The 22,548-nt window shown below is 32.9% G+C and overlaps 2 protein-coding genes across 2 annotated transcripts; both read left to right on the top strand.

The window, feature by feature from the left end:
• Positions 1-10,526: 10,526 nt before the first annotated feature.
• On the top strand, positions 10,527-15,130 carry TRIADDRAFT_55445 (uncharacterized protein; the record flags this gene model as incomplete). The annotated part of the gene is made up of 6 exons (XM_002111389.1): positions 10,527-10,535; positions 11,406-12,998; positions 13,131-13,407; positions 13,605-13,783; positions 13,933-14,623; positions 15,054-15,130. 6 exons carry the CDS (start codon positions 10,527-10,529, stop codon positions 15,128-15,130), a joined length of 2,826 nt encoding a protein of 941 aa, XP_002111425.1.
• A 1,826-nt stretch (positions 15,131-16,956) lies between these two features.
• Positions 16,957-20,384, top strand: TRIADDRAFT_55446 (uncharacterized protein; the record flags this gene model as incomplete). The annotated part of the gene is made up of 4 exons (XM_002111390.1): positions 16,957-18,214; positions 18,769-19,411; positions 19,539-19,806; positions 20,049-20,384. The coding sequence occupies 4 exons, from the start codon at positions 16,957-16,959 to the stop codon at positions 20,382-20,384; spliced, it is 2,505 nt and encodes an 834-aa protein (XP_002111426.1).
• Between the last annotated feature and the right edge of the window lie 2,164 nt (positions 20,385-22,548).

Consider the following 22,548-nt stretch of genomic DNA (forward strand, 5'->3'; position numbering starts at 1 on the left):
TCTCCATACCAGACGCTAGACAGTAAGACATGATCCGCTACATGCCAGACATTAAATAGACAAATATACAAGTGTGCAACCATTTTATTTTTGCTTTCATCAATCACAAACGATGACTGTCTACAGTATTTGTTGTAAGACTACTGCTGTTGTACGCATCATTGCAAGACTCTTATTGTCTCGTACTCTATTCAATCCACTCCCGCTACTCTCCAACATAAAGGTAACGTGATGATATTTTTATTGGTGGGGCTGGGCAACTAGTTTTGAAAAATAGCGATCGCGCTGTTTGTACATATGGCTGTATACGTATGCATATCATACATCCTCGTATATATACACTATAGTAAGTGACCGTATCAGGCGTACATGAAAAGAAAAGCTTTCAACGGAGCAGCATCAAGCCAGCTTGCGTATTTTAGCCCCCAATTTTTTTTTTTTGGCTAATCATGCTATCTTAATTGATGTAAAAAAAGAAAATTTATTCCTAGTTGAATAGGCAGTATAGTATTAGGACGGTGATATCCGTAGTTCAATACTACTACTACGTTATTAATTGTGCTACGTGATCTTAGATCAACAGCCTTAGTGGTAACAGCGCAAAATTGCAAGGCTGAATTTGTCCCCTTTGAAGATTGCACACGATTTGGTGTTATTCCTACTCAAGAGATGATGATCAGTACAGCAACAGATGCCAACGGTAGCGGTAGGTCTAAAAATGATAACTCATATACCATATTATGCTGTTGTTTGGTATTACCTATTTTTATGCGGTCATCACTTTGATTTCGTGCCCCCCAAAAAACACTATCAATCGTAATCAACAATGTTCTGTAAGCACAGCTAAGATCTTTTTTAGTGTTGATCCAAAATTTCAATAATTATCTAATTTTTACTCGGCCTCCACTATCAGCCAATTGGATGGATGGCCTTCGCGCCATCTTAACAGTTATCTTAGGCTATAATCTGTACGCCAATTAAGTTGGTAAAAGAATTCCCAATCTAAAAAAAGAGAGTATGATCGTGCTTCAAGCGGTCCATTTTTTATCGAAACTCTAAATATGGTAGAAAAGTAGATAAAACACGAAAGCAAAGCACTTGAAAATTGACAAAGACGTCTTGCTGTACATTCGCATTCTTCAATAGACACCATCACAAATTAAAGGGGGGTCGATATCTTTTCTAGATAAGATAAAATTGTACTAAAGGTACGTTATTATCAATTAATTGAAAAGAGTTGGTAGAGTGTTTATTGAAAGTAAAATAGAGATACTTAATCACGTTATTAGCGTAGGCACAAGTAGGCCTTGCAAGACTATCAATTTCTTGGACGTCTGACAATTGCTTTGATTACATCAAACCATCTTATGACATTGCATTAATTTGATTTTTACTCACTTTCTTTATCGTTTAATTAAAAGACGCCAACTTTAGCTAATAAGTAACAGTCGCGATCTAATTCTCACACAATGTAACGGTAAGTAAGTAATCTAATTCTCACACAATGTAACGGTAAGCAGAAATTAGCTTTCTTAATTTCTTTATGAAAGAAAAATTGCACAGTTCTATAGCGACAGCTTCCTGCTTAACTTAAAGTGTACATTAGCGCCGTCGAACTCGGCTACAGTTACTTAGTTATGGATCCTAAATTGTTTACTTTTATGTGACTAAAACGGTCATCAAACTGTTAGTTTGCGTTCTCCCATTGATATCTTTTAGTTGCCTAATTAAATTTTGAATGTTTAATGTTTAATCAATACTTTCCTCTTGGTGCTTAGACTACACTGCAATTCCATTTTATTTTCGAACTTTTTCCTTTCAGCAATTTTATCTCATATGAGCAGTATTGAAACTGACTTATCCTTTATGAATGATTTTAATCTTGAAATACATATCGTTCATCTGTAGTCATGATCTCCCATTCAAGGAATAATCTCATTTCATACCGATATTCATGTCATGCTAACTCTTTAAGCAAAAACACTACAAACCTCTATGGAATGCATCAACGTATGTTTTACTAGCAATTTATTAATTAATGATAATCTCCTATTCATGCTTTCAAGTCAATGCCCGCTTGTTTTCGTTAAAATAATACGAAAAAATGTTATTTTCTATCTACCGAGATGAAATTGACATCAATTTCCAAAGTTCGATGTTTTATTTTTTAGATTCGATGTTGAAAAGCGGACAATAAGAGTTTGTATAAATTAATACTCTGCTCTTGTAACCTGTCAAGCACTAATTCATGCAACGATGTCGTTTTCATCACAGCTAATTAAATTGACGCTCTTTCTTTCGTTGTCATATTCTAAAGACTGTGGGACCGAGATAGTTCATTACGGTAGTATCCAACTGTTTTAATCAAATCATCAATTTTTTGAATTCTCTCAATATCCCTTGATATAGGATGTTGTTGGTCCTAATGCTTACAAATAACATAGAATTAATTTTGGTCAGTTTTAATTGCTGTTATATACTGAAACGACCATACCACATTGATCGCTAATTTGTTTCAAACAAAATTTTTATCCAATCGTTTAGAAATGTATCCTTTTATATAGATATCCATCATGACTGATTTCGAATGGTGAATAGCTTGCAAGTTAATTTAACGAGCAATATTAAAATAGCATGACACTGGCATCATTGATACTGAGCCAAGTGCATTAACTATTTTGATATTGTCTACAATTTTCCGAAAACACTCACTACTGCCGTAGTACATTATAATGAAATATGCTGACTCTATTACTGACATGATAAGCCTATTAGGGAGATTTATATAATCTGACAAATAAAGAAGTGTTAGCAGCCGGTTCTTCGATAATCACTATCTTTTCTCTTACAATAGTATTCACAGAAGAATAACTCGCCTTCTTCATTCCTACTTCTGCAGATTGCTAGAACGTAATGCTGTTATTTATAGTCTACCAATAATCAATTCGTTTTCAATAGCAATACTGTCAGGAAATTTCATCACGTTAACGTTTTACGAAAAACTGAGCCTGCAATAAAGTGGTAAATTGGAATGATAATTTCTCTTTCAAATAAAGATAACGTTCGTTAAATGGACACTCTGACTTAAAGTATGATAGAAAATAAATTTGATTTACACACTGTGTAAGCAAATGAATCATCAGATACATTTTTATTTTACCGCAAGACTTGTAAGATAATATTGCCTCTCTGCTAGAATAATATCGGTGTATTATGAGTATTGATGTCGTATTGGTTATCTACAGAATAATGTGTACTTTAAGAGTAACATTATACACTAAAACTATAGTTGCGAAGACTAACAGTACACAACGTCATCAAATTTGCATTGATCCTTATCCTTTCTATTATCATTCACTAAAAAACTTGTTAATTGTAACGTCTGGTGGAGTTGCTCTATCCTGTACAGCATTTACTTATTTATCATATTTGTTGTCTGCTGCAAATATGAATAATAAGCATCATCATCAATTATCCAATAGGAAGTTATGATTAACAAAGTTGACTAATTATTGGCTCCAACATGTTTAACTAGTTAACATTCCGGAAGTAGGGATTACAAAAAATGTCATACAAATTAGTTACGTGCAAAATGAGGGATTAAAAAATGCAGTCCTTGATATGTCTACTGTACAGTATTATAACGGAAACTAAGCTTTCACCGAAACAACTAATGATGCTTGAATTAAAAGTATGATAATTTTAATTGAAATATTTGTGAACATCAATAGACTGCATCGAAATACTGTTATTTCGATAAAGTTATTGTATACGAGGTAGCCGTGATATCAAGATTGCCACTCATTTAAAAATAATATTATGCACTTCACGTAATTTATTTTGACCGTTATAAGGGATACTCTAATTGGCATCTCGCTCATTATTTTTATTGAAATATCCTTGTGATGTTATCTATGCGATAGTAAGCAGTAGTCTGATGTCAAATTTGACTCATACCATGCTAATTTAGATTTACACAAAAAAGTAAACGGCTACCGTATGATGGTATATCGTTTTAGTTTATACGTAATTAATAAGCAATTGCAGATAATCTATGCTTTACGGATTAAACTTCGACCTTAAATCAACACCTTAGAAAGTTTACACTTTTAATTTATTTATTAGAAATTGATTTAAAGATAATATGTAAAATTTACGCATTCTAGAGCTATTTAACTTATTAGTAATTACGCATAAAGTGCAATAGACACATTATAAAAACAGAATGTTACAAAGAGCAATATAGGATACACTATACTTCTAAAATCTTCGTAAATGCAGCAATGTGTCTATCCACATTTTTGCTTCTCTGATTTTATTTAAGTATAGGTTCTGAGCGGATATCACCGCTAATCTTTCGTATTATTGTAGCTAGCTGCCATACTTACATTTTACAGTTAGATCCGATATTATTGTCTATCTAGCACATGCAATAACAGCGATTCATATTCATCTGACTAGTTCACTAAGCAACTGGTTTAAATTAGTTGATAAAGTGCTTAATTTTTTTGCATCTATTGGAAACAGCAACATTTCTTCTTTCGCCAGATTCACAACTATAACACCATCAACTGCAGCTGCAATTACCGCTAACTTCTAAAAGATGCGATTAGCGTACAATCATTGAATTACATGCTAATACAAAGAAGATTGAATTACGAGAAAATGATACCCGTAGCTTGATATTTTAAGTCACCAATAATTTTCTTTTCATGGTTGTAACGGTACAATGAGATAATTACTACATTATACCTAAATGTTTCAACAGTAGTCATGATAAATTAGCTGGCAAGATATCCTGCTGTCTGAATTGGATTACTACGTGATAATCCTTGACGATGCTAAATGTTTTACTAACTTAAGCAAGCCAGGCTTCAATCTATAGCAGCAATATAAGTTTACGTTGATGATCTTATCAGTCTAATTGTCAAGCTTTAAAGAATGGCTTCACATACAGACTGAAAATACTATAAAATTGACGGCATTATGTAGAATCTTTCTACAACTGAAATATTATTAACTACTCAAATCCAGTCCCTTCGAATAAAATATATTGCCTCTATGTTGTTCTCGCTCACCAGTAGCTGCATATTTTGAGAGTATCCAAAATAAATTTGCTATTAATATAATCGATAGTTGAGAGCCAGTTAGTAGGCACCTACCGCTTCACTACATAGCATTTGAAGACGGAGGTAATGATATACTTCATTGTTTTTTTGAGAATATTCTATAATAGGATTAAGGGATGAAATAGATGTGTAGTTCATTTTGTCCGTGGTTGGATTTCGTGTACTGTAATGTGCACTTGCAGTATGCACATAAAATGCCAATGGCTAAATATTTCTAGATGTATCTTCATTGCTAATTTCTTGTGGAATATCGATTGATGGAGTCCATTTGAATTAACATGTATATTTTATATAAGCACATACTGCTATCACAGCCATATTGACTTTTATGTGCATACAAAATACATAAGAATGGCTCATTTTGCAAGTCTTTTCATACTCATAGTGAGTAAGATTTAATTGGCATATTTTATTTATTCATTTTACTAAACCAATATGAGTAAATACACCATGATATTAATTTGTAACTTTTTTATACATACGAGATAAATTAAGTACTCTCATGTTCGTAACCAGTCTATCTTCTTTCTGTTTACGATGAGTAAATCCCTGCTGTAATTTCGTGAGGAGTTACCTGACTCTCTTTACCTTCTATAATGCCATCACAAGCTTGATTAATTTGCTATGCAAGAGACTAATTCGTAGCTAGTTGTGCTAATCTAAACACGAATTAGAATATCTAATTACTGATCGTATGATCAACCTCAATCAACCAACACGTTTTATGTTATACAGTAGTGGCTATATTATATATTACCTAGGCTATTGTTTTTGTTTGATTATATTATTTTTAATTTGATTGTTGTTATATAACAGTCCATCGACGAATTAATCAAGGCATAAGTACAACACCCGCTAGTATGAGCTTCTTGTATATTTATTACCAATTGGAGATGATGGCATAGCTAGGTAAAACCCTTAAAACCGTTTAATTGTCTCTCTATCCATCTCTATTTTACCCTCTGTTTGCAATAGTTAAGAATAGATCATTGCGAAAAAAAAAGTCCACTTGTTTATAAACTACCAATTATTGCCACTATTGATGGCAGGTAGATTGTGCATATTCTGCAATCTGTATTATGCCTATTCTCGTTTTCTTGCTAATGTTTTGCTTATTAACATTTTTTTGTCTAACATGATAAATCATAGACTTTTTCACACTATTGTATAATGACATTAATATTAAGATTAATTTCTTTAGCATATTTACGCTTCACTGTTTGTGATCACTGATAATCAACTTGGTTACTCCCTTAATCTAAAAGTCGAAAACGCTTCATTATAATTATTAATTGTGATCTTCCCTTACTACTTTCTAGTAGTTCATTTAAATTAGCCATCTTTTATCGATAGATTAGATAATAGCTCTAACTCTCCGATTAATATAATTATTTTACATTTAATAATTATAATCGCACATGACTTGCTATCGTTCCCGCTATCGTCTGCCATAATGATCATCTATTCTTAATCGGTAGTTTAATAGATCTAAATGCAATAGTTCAAATTTAAATTGAATCCAATCTATAATAAGAGAGGTTGTATGAATTATATTATTGCCCAGTAATAAAATTGTAATCAGCATTAAATTTCAACATTTACTGATGGCATTAATTTCACTAAATACTATCATTAGTCACTTTACGTAGAGAGGAGAAAATGGAGTATAAAATGAAGAAAATAATCGCGGTACTAGGGATATTCTGCATTATCTAATAGACATTGTCAATTTAAATATATGTGCATAAACAATAGCCAAAGACAAGGGGTATAATTAGAGCCACCACTTTTCCATCCATAGGGAGGAGCTCCTTTTAGTATCCAAATCAATGCACATGAGACGAATTCTTAATTATTTTTTATTTCAATATCTTGACCTTTCCAACGATTTTAATCCAATCCAATATAAGGACATACTGTAGAGTTGATGTTGGCTATTTTTTTAAAGTCTTGAAGGCTAATACCCCATTTTAAAATAAGTTTCTACAAAAATTGAATACAATTTTGCCATCAACAGTATCCGTTAGCACCAATGTCAAAAGGAGACTGCCTTTTCACATGATACAAATCATCGTATTGACCACTATAGTATTGGACAATAGCCTATTGATATATAGGAAAAAGTATGTACAGTATTTGCATTTAATTAAAATTCCTCTTTAATTTAATATTGAAATCTGTTCCGTATTATGATCGTTTTATTTTTAGTAGCAATTGTCTTAAAAATTTTCTTGATCCAATCAAACTTCTATCGCCTCTAATTATACCTTACATTACTGCTCTACTGTACTCATATGGTTATTAAGAAGAAGAATATTTCTTGGTATCTCTTAACTAGACAACTATAGCTCTAGCAATATTACATCGGTACTGATGTCAGATTTTAATCTTTACTTTTCTTAACTTAGACGAGATCGTTTCGACAACATTATCATCACCAGAGCTGATCGAATGGAGTGATCCATATGAAGTGGTATTGGTTAGGACAGCCACTGATACAAAGTTGGGATTTTATATCAGCAGTTCGAAGGTAAGTTGAGAATGAACTACAATAAAAATGCTGTATCAAAGCGTTGGAGTTCTTCCTAGTCAACTTATTTTAGTCAAGCTTAGATTCGATAAACTTTTCTAAGGGTAATATTGCATCGCCTTCTTTATTTTATTTATGAATACACTTAACGGTATAACCGTACTACGAATTATTTACTATTAAAAATCGAACATACGATGTTGTATGGTGTAAAATCTAACGATGAGTGCTGTAAAAAGATTACCAACAACTGAAATGGGATACAGATTTTAATTTTGCTATACGAATTCTATTAGTCAATACTTGAAGATTAGATTTTTAGCGATTATTTGCCGTTAAGTTATATCAAATATTGTTTTGTAAGACATACAGGGCATAAATATTATCGTTTTAGAGGAAATCTTGGCTATTTGTTTTATAATTTCGATTTACGTTCGATTGGCTCAATTTAAAGTTTAGTATTCAAACTGGGTGCTATAGTTGCGATTTGTCATCCGTTAAAAACAGCTTGGTCTTTACATAATCTTCTCGAAATATTTTTATAGTTCATTTAACTTGCATATTTTTATGTTACTTTCAATATTATCCATTTACGTCTCACAATATTCGAATTTGAGTTAGAAGGCCATGAGGAATGTGAAACATGTTCATAATTCCATTAATAATATAAAATGATTTGAGTTTAGCTTTTGGCTGTATCAATTTACTCGGTTGTGTTATACATCTGTATTCACAAGTATAAACGTTATATAGAAAACAAGTTTCTTTAAATTCTACATAAATTCCTTTTTTCGAGGATTGAGAGTTGAGACTAAGCTTAGTGGTGAATTTCTTTATTATACTGTTTACGCCGATCAGGATCTTAAAGTTTTGAGTTAAAGCTAGGGAAGTAAAACTGAACTAAATTAATCGAAGGAATTGAATCCATTTATATTTCCTTAATAAAAGAATTGATTCATTACCAACTAACGTATTGAAGGAAAGATTAAAACACGGTAAAGATATATCTTCTTAATACAGTCATGTACGCATGAACGAAATATGTCAGTTTTAATAGGATAAGAATAAGATGCAATGAAGAAAGGCGTATATTCAGTAATCCGATTTTTTTGCTTAGTCGAATGCATTATTCTCGGCATGGAATCCACCAAAGGCACACCATATTCAGTGATAATCTTAGTAGTATAGGGCAGGGATACAGGTAATACTAAAAGGTTATTGTTTTATTTTATCCTATTTAATTTCCTATTTTTCTTCCCTTAATTACCCAAATTGGATTATAAGAATGTTTTAGTGAATTATTACTAATAAAAATGTTGTATGATCACATCATTTTGTTTTTGATGCTAGTTCATCAAGTTAATGTATAAGGTTAGATGCACTAAAACTTTCAAGCATCGTTTCCCAGGCATAGATTCTTGTATACTGCACTATAATTTAGCCATACCATCTGCCATAGAATGTGCCGTTCGAATGTTCTAAATTCTTACTGAATTATAACTAAAATTCTGATAAAATATATCAGAACTGACTTAGTTTAAGGCGTCATCCAGAGAATGGTACAAAAGATATACTTTTAAAGATCTTGAAATCTTACTTCTGCGATAGGTTATGAGTCATAGAAAGACGATTTGGATGTTTTCGATATAAACTTCTTTTATATTTATTCTACTTTTGTAACACTTTCGCTACTTAATTTCGATTTAATTATTATTAAAGAATAAACTGTAAAGCCATCGCCGGATGAAGAAGTTATATTTATCAAATTACTTTTATCACTTATGCTACGATAACGATATGGCTATATTCATGAGAATGAACGTGGCACTTTTATGAACTTTCAGTTAACTTAATAGGAATTCTCAGAAGTCAAATTATAAGCAGTACATCACTAGAGGTATTTTCTATAGATTCTAGTGGGACTAAAGTTAAAATTGAATCAACGTAGACAGGCATTATTCTACATATCCTAAATTTCAACGTAACTCCTTTGCATGCAAAAAGGTCAAGTTTAAAATTATTTTGTGGAGTATAACACTTATTGAACTTGTAACAGCTTATTATTGCTTCCTATAACACTTACTACAGTTCTTAACTCATTTTTATTGGTAAGAAAGGTTCTAGCACTATAATAGTATGTATTAAGTTAGGATATGAGAATCAATCTCCAATATCAAGGAAGTAGAAGATATCTATACTTCATCTTGATATTGTACTAGGTTATATTTTATATATTCTCCAAAATCGGTGATAACATTACGATTTAAGAAGGGAGTGAGACAGATCGAGGCGGCCAAAATTATTGCTAGGTTGAAATATCTTTGCAATAAAACTTCCAAGGAAAGAAATCATTCGTCTAAGTAAAATTTTTTATTTCTTTAATTGAGTGAGTTATTAATACACGCGACTAAGACATCACGTATTTATCGGAATTGACGAAAACTAAGTTATAACACTAATGTATGACAAACATTGGCCTTCTATTTCTATTAGATCTGTCTAAATTTCATTTGAATTTTATTGTAGCATCACTCTTGTCAATAAATTAGAAACCGTACAATTTATCGTTGACTTGAGATGTATCTTCAAACTTTGCTATTCTATGGTCTTCAACGAATAAAAAAATATAGTTACTGTACTGCTATGACAAGCAATTGCTAAATGTTGTAGAATTCAATTTCTATAACTATTACTATAAAATTTGAAAAGTAAATTGAAATTGGACAAATTTATCATATAATCTGAGTCATGTTTTACTTTATTGGTCGTCAGAATACACAGCGGTATTTATTTTACACGAAATTGTAGTGTCCAATTATAAATAGGATTTAATATCGACTAGCAAATAAATACAGCTGGTCACCGTAATGTGGCGAGTACGAGTTATTTCATTTATTATTAACAAAATGATAAAATGCTGATTATGTGGTTCGAAAATTTTGCTTCTCTTTGATGCATTTGGAACTAAGTTTATTCCATATACTTTGTTAGCTATCGTATTATATAATTTATTGGATGGTAAAACATTTGTTTCATTCGCTATGGATCTTGTGCAAATAATAATATGAAAGTTATTCTCGCTGAGAGAGGACTGCTTAAAGCAACTAAGTCTGATAATAATACTAGTCTTAGCTAAATGTTTCATAGTAATCTACTGCAAAGGTTATAAAGTAGATTTTGAAATATCTTTTCCAGAATCAGTACCTATAAAATTAAGATCATTTGATTAAATTATTTTGGTATTTGTAATAAATTAGTAATAATTTTATTGACTATTAGGAAATTGCTAATTTCCCATTGAATACGAGTTAAAAGATTTAATTTGATATGCAAAGTGTATGATTTTGGGTTAAGGACTGAAATGTTTTATAAAAATATTATGATATAAGTTTCTTTTTTCTGTATTTGCTCAAATCAAAATTCAAATATGGGGATTACTAAGGGTCCGAAGTTTTGACCGAACAAACAGATTCCTTAATGCTGCCTAAGTTATCATGTTATCGTGCAATTTGTTATATAGTCTTTAAGCTTAGTAGGCCAGCTATACAATTCTTAGATATAATTCTTTAATACGGATAATCTACTGACTACGGCAAGCTTCATCTACTATATTACTTTCATGATGATTCAGAATCATTGCTTTATCATTAATGTGCTCGGATTATCGTCTTAATTCGTAGTAGTACCATGAATGTATGATTTTAAAAATATATTAACACGGCATCGTCTTTTTATTGACAATATAGCACCCAATTCGATCTGAGGAAACTTATACAATTATCAATAACATCAAATCGGATAGTATTGCAGATCGTGAACCTGGTCTATTAGTTGGTTGTCGCATTCTCGCTGTTAATCAAATACATTTGATTGGCAAAAGTTTAGATGAAGCTTATCGTACACTAGCATCATCTCCACCAGAGAATCCACTAATTTTATGTCTAGCTAAACCTTTATATCTTCGACCAGGACTATCTATATCAACACCTCACCGATACAGCTTTGGTAATCGCTCCCCTCCATCTCAAATTACTAAATTTTTATCCGTTCAAGCACAACGTCGACGAGTAAATTCTTGCGGAGAAGAATACCAACGAAATCGTCATATTATGGAAATGGAGAATAACGCCCCCAGTAATCAGAATAATGGTAACAATTCACGATATCATGATTCCCATTCTCAATCAACAACTGCCTCCGGTGTCTCTGGCCCCAGAAAATATTCGCCACCATCAGATGCAACTATTTCAGAAAGATCCGGCTATAATCATGCTTCTAATGCAAATCAAGCTAATTATCCTGAACATCCGACATCATATCATCGACATAGCGAAGTCGACGGAAGTTATGGACCAACTAACAGCAATGATAACCAAAGTAATAATAATAAATGGCGTGGTAGTAGCGCTGTTTCACAATCAAATTTTGTCAATAATGAAAATGCTAATACTTCCGCTAATTCATATAATGTTTCTCGTGGGCCTATTGGACGCAATGTTCCCGTACCACCTGTACGCCAAAGTGGTAAAGTTGCTCGAGTCTCAATTGGTGGTTCAGTATCTAGAGTAACTGTTCCGACGTTAAATGATCGTCAGCGATCAGTTAGTGCGACAGAACTAACCAAAGGCGTTGTTAATTCTGCCAGCAATAGTAATCCTCCAACGGTTACAACGAGTCGTACGGTTGTTACTAAAGGCCCACATGGCAATAAGGCTGTTGCTAGTCGATCAGTTTCGACGTCTGCTATAGCACTTGGCAGTAATGGACAAGCTAAAACGAGCATTACTGTTAAAACAGGCCACAGACATACGATGAATACAGTTGTGGATATGCCCCCTAAAGTAGTTCGACAACATAAGCAATATCTTCCGGTTACTGGAGGCACTACATTGGTTAAATCCAATGAAGGAGAAATTAACGATCGAGCTAGTGGAAACATAGTAACTACGGCAAAAAATCAAATTTCCATTAATATGAGAAAGAATATCAGTAGTACAAGTAATAATGACAGTCAATCAGGGGCCTATGGCCCAAAGCAAAGTTCTGGAAGAATTGTTATTTCAACTTCTAAGCGAACTGTTATTAATAAGAGAAAAAGTGATCCAAATGAAAGAGGCCAGCCTAAAGTAACCACGAATGAGGGCTCTAGGTCAGCAACGCCGACACCAACTCATGACAAAAGCAAAGGTTTTGCGCTGGGATCAGGAGCACAACCGCAAGAAGAGGACTCTAGTGATTCTTTGAACTACCCTACAGCATGGAGGCAAAATACAAAAACAATTAAATTAGAATCTAGTCGAAGCGATGAACCTTTAGGAATTGATGTCCAAGTTATTGACGTAAGTATTAGCTAATTCAATAGAAGAAAGAGATTTGTTATAGTTTTATGATCGTGTGTGTGATGAGTTGTTATATTCTTGGGAGCGTATTAATCATCGTTGTTACTGTATCACGTATTTATACATCAATAGGATCCTGAAAATCATGGGCATTCTTGCACTATTGTTACCAAGTTGGCCAGTAACAGTATTACAACTCGGGCTAAAGTAATCTCAGTTTATGATCGATTAGTATCAATCAATGATCTAAGTCTGGAAGATATACCATCGCAAAGTGCAGATGAAATTATTAAAACTGCAGGTAGAGGAACATGGAAACTAGTGATGCGACAAGTGCTAACTAACCAAGAAAAAGATGCCAAAGAAGTAAAGTCTATGGATTCTACTAGAGTTGAAGAAACAATACAAGGTTAGCTTGTCATATACATGTTGTACAACTTGTACGGAAGTAGATGACCGAGTGTAATTGAGCAATGTTAGACGATGCTACCCAATAAAACTGTTACACCAATTTTAAATTGAAATTAAGCTCTAGAATATTTATAACCAATGATAATATAATTAATTAATCAAGCTGTTATATGTTTTTCTTTCTGATATCATTAGCTGAAAGTGCTCTAGTTGCTGAAGGAATTATCACCTTAGACGACAATGAAGATAAATTGTCGGAAATACGCCGATTAGCAGTAACGGATCCGCATCAAATTATATGGTCAAGTTCTACTGAAACGATCGATGTGGCCAAAATTGATAACCGTTTAGGTTGCAAAATTGTTCCTAAAAAGGTGCAAACTTTTATCAAGAATCCTATAGTAGTTTCAATTGTTGTTAATTTCCTTTAGTTGACTTTAACACAGTATTAGAAGGAAGTGCGGAGCAGTAAACGACGACGGTGAAATAATATTTAATTTCATCATTATTATAATTCTTTTAGCGTCCTAACAATCCTTCAAGCAATGACATGATTATACAAAATATTGTGAGCGGCAGTAGTGTTGATAGAGATGGTCGGATACACCCTGGTGATCTTTTAGTGGCAATTAATAATGTTTCATTAGAAGAGAAATCCTCCATTGAAACTACAAAATTAATTGAGGAATCACCTTCCGAGCAGTTTATCCGACTAACATTCAAGAAGCCAATCGATATAAGAGGTTATGGACAAGAAGAGAAATCAACTTATATAGAAGATGCAGAACCAGGTGTCGCTAAATTACCGGATCAATTATTTGATACCGTTGGGGCTGAAGAATCCCTTTCGAATTTGGCCGAAAGATCAGATGAGAGATCAGTATCAACAGAGTCATCCAAGGCTGTAACTCAAGATTCTATAGCTACACCTGAATTGAGGATTATTCCAGATACCCCTCAATCAGGAACTTCTGGCGATTTCAATACAGCATTTGCTAATGCTTCATTGCAACGTCTCCACTCTCCATCTTCACTACCTGTTATCATTAATAGTGATGCTGGAGATAGGGGGAAAAGTGATGATCCAATTTTTATCAAACCGAAATCTCCTGCAGTGGCGGCTGGAAATCAACACAAAGTAGATCAGCCAAAGCCTCATCATACTGAGACCAAGGAAGTTTTACCAAGTATTATCGAAATAAAAGATATATCAGGTAAGCAATTTACTAGCTTTACTAGGCGATATAGTGTTGTACTATAGTACCCGTATATCGGAGGCTAAAAACGTTACTCAATTAACGCTAATCTGATCACATGCTAACGTCCTCCGTAATCAATATTCTACAACAAAATAGTCAAGTTGAATATCAATTTTTGACTAGAATGGTGAAGTTCTCTTGATATCACCTAGCAGTAAAACTTTAAAACACTGCATTTACTAAGTCCGAGGATATCTTTACGCTGAATCATTTTTGTACTTGATGTTTATTGGGTTGAATTTTCCATTGATTATTACAACGGAGTCTACCGCATTTATTACTGTTCCAAATGGAAATTTGTAAAACACAGAAAACTAACACTCTATGAGCCTCTTGTCATTTACCTGCAGTATTACTCTAAATACTGACAATCTCCTATCGTCAGGACGAACAGTAACAGCCCTAGTCTCTCATTTAAATTACACAAACCTAAACTTCATTGAAAAGCTAGTCAATTTATAGAATAGAAAACGTCCATAAACATTTTAGCTATCCGTGTACAGTACAGTAATGACAATAGATAGTGCTATACATACAGTACAATTATGCAGTTATCTATTATTAAAAATATGTAAAGCGTCATAGATAAATTAATGTAAACACATTCCCAGATAAGTTATCTAATCCTTGGCATTTTCCCTTTGACTGGTTCATAATTAATTCATTCATTATACAGTACTGTATATATATAACCTATATACTGTATTATTAACGTTTCATTAATAATTTCTAATTTGTACTGGCGACATCTACGTATATTTTGGGCATTATTTTATAGAACTTTGCTATCAAATTTGTAGAGAATTTGTATTCATACATTGCATTATTGCAATGACTAAAATATCTTTCTCGGAAGCATCAACATTGATCCGTAGTTGGTGAACAACGCTTGATTGTTGTTGACGATCGCTGCAGTATTCAACAATCTTTTTATTACGTATCAAGATTTATTTTATTTAATGCTTAATTATTGACCGGCAGTATAGCAAAGTAGTGAAAAAAAGCCCCGGCACAGTATGTCGTCTCTACCCCCGTAAATACACCCTTTCAAGCACTGCGGAGGCTTGACTCCATAGGGTTATCGGGTACGCTGCAGTCATAGACCTCTGGTAGTTTGTCTTGTACTTTGTCTCGTCTCCAAGGACTTTAGTGGCATCCATTTCTACTCTATTTCCTACTAGTAGGTGGCCACACTGTATAGAATAAGTTAAGTATGGAAAACAGTTTCAAGGCATGGAGGATTGTAAAGTGCAGACAGTATATTACAGTATATTCTAGATCTTCTATACAGAAGAGTAATGAATCCGCACTTCAAAGGATTGCGCGGGTCACAGAAGAAAGGAACGAACATTCACTAGTGACGCTGCGCTTCAGTTTTGTTGACGACCGCCGCCGTAACTCAACACTAACTTCCACTCACCCTCACTGCACGCGTAGCGTTGACAACGTGCACATTCTTCAGTGAAAAAAATTTTCAACTGCCAAGATTTGCAGTAGACATCTTGGATATTTTTTTTTGCTGGCATCATTTCCTTTTGCCTTTCCTTTGAAATATCTGTAGAAAACTAATTCAATATTCTGAGTTTACTGGACGATTGATCATACGATGGCTTTGGATAGATAGTAGTGAAGTAAAAAGTGTTTTCTTGATAGTATCCATTGGTAGAGTCTTTGACAAGATCACTTTTTGCTAGCATCTTTTCCTTTGAAATATCTTGTCTTTGTAACAAGCCAATTGAATATTCTTAATTTACTTTAACGATGGATCACGTTATCACTTTGCAGAGATTGTACTATAGTAAAGTAAAAAGGACTTGATAGTATCTTCGGTCGAGTGATTGAATTTAGGCGTAGACGAACAAATTAGAGAATCTGCTGCTTATAGTAGGCATTTCTATCTTATAATCAATTTTTGGGTCGTCCGCCAGAAAGCCAAAGTAGAGATGTTGTGGTATTTTTAGTTATTAACCTGTAAAGTAATCAATCTATTTGCAAAAATGGACGTATTCGACGAGCATTGTTCATAATTCTATATGTACTACTGCAGTAAGGAATAAGTATTTTACACAACGCTAAAAAGTTCACAAGGTATTTCACATACAAGACTAACATCATTCAGCGATATTTTTATACGACACTTGAGTTCAGCGTAGAGTACCCAGCGTATCTGTAGCAATGTAATGAACGACAGTGAAAGAGTCTGTAGATCCTTGCAACACTGAATATTTGTGTGGTTTAGCAACGTACGCATACTTTAAACTAAACTATCTTTTCAATATTTTTTCAATATGGCAGAAGAATCATTAGCAAAGAGCCTATTAATCGAAGAAGCCTTTTATACCGCTTTAGCCAATGGCAACGTCAAAGCTAGCCGAGCACGTTGTTTATTCCTTGGCGATAAAAATAGCGGCAAAAGTTCACTCTTTCGTGTTTTAAGCGGTCAAATGTCCAAGGTAATGCGTAAAATGTCATTAATATCGGATGCAGACGATGCCATGACTTCCGATGGTATTCTTGCTCGAACAAGATCAGATTCACTACTACCTCCTGGACTAGATGCACTAATGGATAGTGCAGGTGAAAGTGATGAAGTTTTTAGAGATGATATTCCATTGCGTCCACAACGCCGATCTTCTTTTATCCGAAGTAGTAATCAACAAGGTTGGTCACCTAATAATTCAATAAGCAGTGAATCTGGCAGTACAAGCGGTAATCAAGCTAGCGGCTCATCATCGAATCCACAGTTGAGTGATTTTGATCGCCATGCTGGCAAATTGATTGCTCACGCCTTAAAACAACTTTATTTTCGAAATACTAATAAATCTAAATTAGCGGAATGCTCCACTTGGGATAAACGTATTCCTTACGATAGCGTTGTTAGCTATCTTAAATCAACATCATCAACAGTTACGGAAGATTTGAACTCGACTGCACGCTTGCGTTTAGATTTTTGGGATATATCTGGCCATAAATTAACACGTAGTGTTCATCATGTACACTTAGCTAAATTTGGTGTTAATTTAATTGTATTCAATGCCGTGAGTATGTTGGCACAAGAAGAGAAACAATTACAAAGTTTACATTACTGGTTAAACTCGATACGTACATATACAACTCCCACAACACCTGTTCTACTAGTTGGTACTCACGGCGATGAATTATCATCCGATGACATTAAGAATATCAATAGGCAATTAAATAAACATTTTATGCAATCATTTGGTGGACAGATAGCTCGTAGTAGCTACGATTCAGTAATGTTTTTAGTAGAATCACAGCACGGAATTAAAGATGAAGGGGCTGCTAGATTATTGGAGAAAATGTTCGATTGCGCCAGGAGACAAGAATATTCCACTCATGCAATCCCACTAAGTTGGGTTATGTTCCGTGAACAATTAACACGATTGCATAAAGAACACAATATTCGATGTGTAACTGTCAGCTCGCTTAGGAAATTAGCAAGACAAGTTTGCAATATCACATCAGAACAAGAGCAAACTCAAGTCTTGGAATATTTACATCACGGACGAAAAATTATCTATCCAGGTATGTTATAACAATAACTTTTCATAACATTTTAACTGAGTTTTTTAGTAGTGATATTTATTAATAAAGTAGCTCGATTTGCTAGCATTCCATACTATAACTAGGGTAGAAGCTGTAGTTTGTACTCATACTCCACCAAAAGTACAATACTGTACACTAAATTATATTTTTTGAATAGTTAACAGTACATTCTTTAAATACTCTTGTATTACTTGTTTATTCAGTTATCGTTTGTGATATCAAGACCAAAGTGTAATTACTGTAATAGTTCAGATTTTACATTAACATTTCTTTACAGACTGCAATCAGTTGAAAATTACTTTCGTCTTGTTAGTTTTTGTATCATATAAACATCATTTCTAGGATACTCTATAGCTAACTTTAGGTATAATTATTATTTTTATGAAAATAATAAATAAATATAATATCCTATCTCAGAACATCAAAAAAAGATACGCGTCTACTCGTATACTATTATATTGACTATATTTATTCCATGGCAGGCATAAGATTTATTTGCGTAATTTCGTCCTTGATCATTTTTTTTCCAATAGGGATACTTCACGGTGTTAAAAAAGATCATGTGATTCTGAATACTTTTGTCATCATTGATACACAATGTGTCTTGGAAGCAATTACTGCGTTGATCTATCAACCAAGCCATTGTAAAGAAACTAAGCACTTTCAACACAAATGGGAGAGATTGACTAATTATGCTGTAGTCGACACTGATTTAATGTTACATGCATGGAAAAATTCCAAAGAACCAAGCGAAGTATTAGTCAGTTTGATGGAAGCACTGCATATTATTTATCGAATTGATGATAACTGTGATTTTTTGACATCGCACCTTAAAGAAAAGAAAACTTTACAAGAATTTGATAGTAAACGACCTGGCTTATTTTCTAGCATGAAGCCAGCGCGATTTATTATGCCATATTTACTTAAAAATCAAATGGATGAAAGTTTCTGGGAGGTTTCATTAGATGATATTTCGTTCTATTTTGATTTCCATGGTTTCCTACCTCAGCCAATATTTATGTACACCATAATTGATATAATGTCTCAACGTGGTAAGAATGCTTCGTTAACGACAACGATATGCCAGACTGGAGGAATTTTCTCGTTATTTGATGATATCTATCATTTCAATTTACAACTTTATGCGGAAAAATGCCAATTTAAAATTACTGCAAGGTAAGTATTAGGCATTATACTTGTATCCTGATTATTGGTTCTCTTTATCTAATCTTTTTTAGCATGTTACGGTAATAATTAGATAATGGAATAGTATCTTAAAAGACTTCTTAAATTATTCTTCAAGGTGTAAAGAAGGCTACTCAGCATGGTATTTGATGAATGAGCTCAATGTCATGGTTAAGAATATTTGCGACAAGCACTTTCCAGATGTATTTTATCATTGTGGACCTGCGTGCCCAATGGATCGTTGTTTATCTGCTGATCAAGCATTTAATCGCGTTCATGTGTTAAAGGTCGATTTCTTGAATCCTAACGCTGCTCTACAATGCGGACAAATTAGGGTCGATGAACATCCTCACGTAAAAGAATGGCTACCAGATGATAATATCGAGGTAGGCACTCGATAGTTATTTACGTAATCTTTACTAAATTGTTGCGGTTGCAATACTGCTTGCTAAATTCAATTAAAATTAAATTATGAAGATACTGTATATCGTAGTATCATAATCTATTTGTATTTTATATTTAGCAAGATATTCGTAGATGTACGCCTATATTCAAATATAATTTACATCTAAATTATAGGAAAATTCTTGAAAACAATTTTATTAACGGTATATACTATTAATTTTAGGCAACTATTGCCGCGTTAAAAGATCGCAAGAATGAACAGTCTCTGGATAATCATATTGATCATTTATCACAAAGTACACACGATGAATTATGCCGTTTGTTAAATCAACATACGCCATCAGTTAAAGACTGGCGATGGCTTGCGCTTGAATTAATGGAGATTACAACACAACAGTTGGTACGCTTCAAACTACAAGACAGTCCCAGTAGTAGCCTATTAGCTGAATGGGGTAAAAAATCTCATAGCACTGTCCAATTGTTAATCAAAAAGCTTCAAGACATCAAGCGAGATGATTGCGTTCAGATTCTATCGCAATGGATCGAGAATCATTTCTAATATCGATAAAAAATTTTAATGTAGATTACGTATCAATCTTTGAAAAAATATATGATTGACGAATAGAGATAGACTCTATTTTTTGTTATGCTTACAATATAGTAGAATCGCATTATAATATCAAAAATTATGGTAAACGGCAGCACACTCATCCGAAACTGAATAGCATAACATTTTTAAAAGATGATATGATGCAGAAACAGGTTCCTGACGCATAATACACTAGTAAAATTTGATAGTAATGTAACATAGCACTGGATTGAGACGGTATAATAAAATATTTTGCCATTTTGATTACGTTCAATTACATTCTAGTAATTAGAATTATTTTGATTTCTTATCTATTTTTTATTAGTTATTGTATGACATCTTTACCGCTCATATAGTAATGAAAATCTTTTGGATTTACTATTTGATAGTTTGTTGTATTGTAATAAAGATATAGCCATATACGATATACGACTCGTATATACGAGTAAGTGTATAGGTGGATTAAACATAAGGCATCCACGTATAGATATTTTATGACAGCTATGTGCGAAGTTCATATCGTTGATAAAATATTCTCCAAAATACTTCGTGGATCAATTTTTACGAACTTGTGATTTCGGTATATCCACGCTCATGCACTTAGTGCATCATTTGTTACAATATTTTTTCGTTCATTGTGGTTTTACTGTTTTAATTGTAACTGTACTTGTTTTACTGCTTCTTAATGGTGACTATGTAAATTTTGTTGCAAGCTCGATAACATGGTACATAACTATTAATGGAAGGATCGATGATGGCTTCCGTATTTGTAATGGATAATTATATGTGTTGCTAATTTCTTAGGATAGTTATCCTGGATGTAATGCGGTATTAATTACTTGATTACAGTATCACTGCAGTGACGTAATTATGGTAATTAATTTAAACTATCTGCATTTTAAATTATAGTTTTTCGCATCAATGTTGAATATATTCATTAGTCTCTTAAGACTGTCACATCCGAAGCTACTTGATTATTTTTCGCTGCTACTTCATTAGCATTATGCCAGTTTCTTAGAGCTGATCATAATGTAGTAGGCTAATAAAGTAGGATTTGTGCTATATTAATAAGATCAAATTTTTAATTACCATGCCGCAAATAAGTAGATAAGGTTGGATTCTTGCAATTGCTTCCCTAACTACAATGACTACAGTAGTTACAAGTAAATCATTAAGTTTGAAATCATATAAAAATGATTTTTTATTCTACTATCCTATCAAAATCTCTGGCTAATTAGCCTATGTAAAATAAAAGAATTATCATTTTATAAATCAATTGATCAATAATTAGTGTTACAGTAATTGACCATAGCTGTTAGTTTTATTAGATTTGATAAAACGTTTCGGCAAGTTAGGTATCAGTAAAAATTTTAATTTAAACTGCGATACTTTAGTTACGAATACAAGTACGATCTCCTAATGTTGAATATGATTACGAATTTAAGGCAGTTAGCTAAAATGAAAAGGTAATCTGTGGAAAGAATCATACTATTTTATTCATCATTGAATCCGATTATAGTTTGTGTACTGTAAGTTCGGTATTTTATTGTAATTTTACAAGATGTTGATCGTCAATTACTGGTCAACATTGTAGTTGTTATACTTTTATTTTTGAAATACAGACTGAATAATAATATAATAATTACAATATCTTGAGGTAAAATATGAAACATGTTTAGTCCAATTCTTTCCATTACCATTAGTATGCAATGATAATTTTGAACTCATAAAAATTCTTTTATAATATAAAAATATGATTTATCAAATGTTACGGCATTGTCTAGGATATACTCATGATTAATAAAATATGATATTTAATTATAGGATATTCGATTCATGCAAATTTCTCCATCATTAAATATTAAGTTTTCATTAACACAAAAAAGGAAATACTTTCCAACTAGTTTCATCGTATGCCATCATATACTAAAATCTTCCTACATTGAGTTAAGTCATATTTTGCAGTGAAAATCAGTTTACTGACGTAGGAAAAACCAGTTAATAATGTTTATAAATACATCCGCTTGACATTCCGCTTCGGTCGAAGGATGTGGGACTCCAAGATATAATAGCATCCTGTATATAATTTTACATGATGTTTATATTGCTAGCTGTACATTGAAGCCTGCCAAAA

This window comes from Trichoplax adhaerens, genomic scaffold, assembly GCF_000150275.1.
Source record: "Trichoplax adhaerens TRIADscaffold_4 genomic scaffold, whole genome shotgun sequence".
Taxonomy (NCBI): Eukaryota; Metazoa; Placozoa; class Uniplacotomia; order Trichoplacea; family Trichoplacidae; genus Trichoplax; species Trichoplax adhaerens.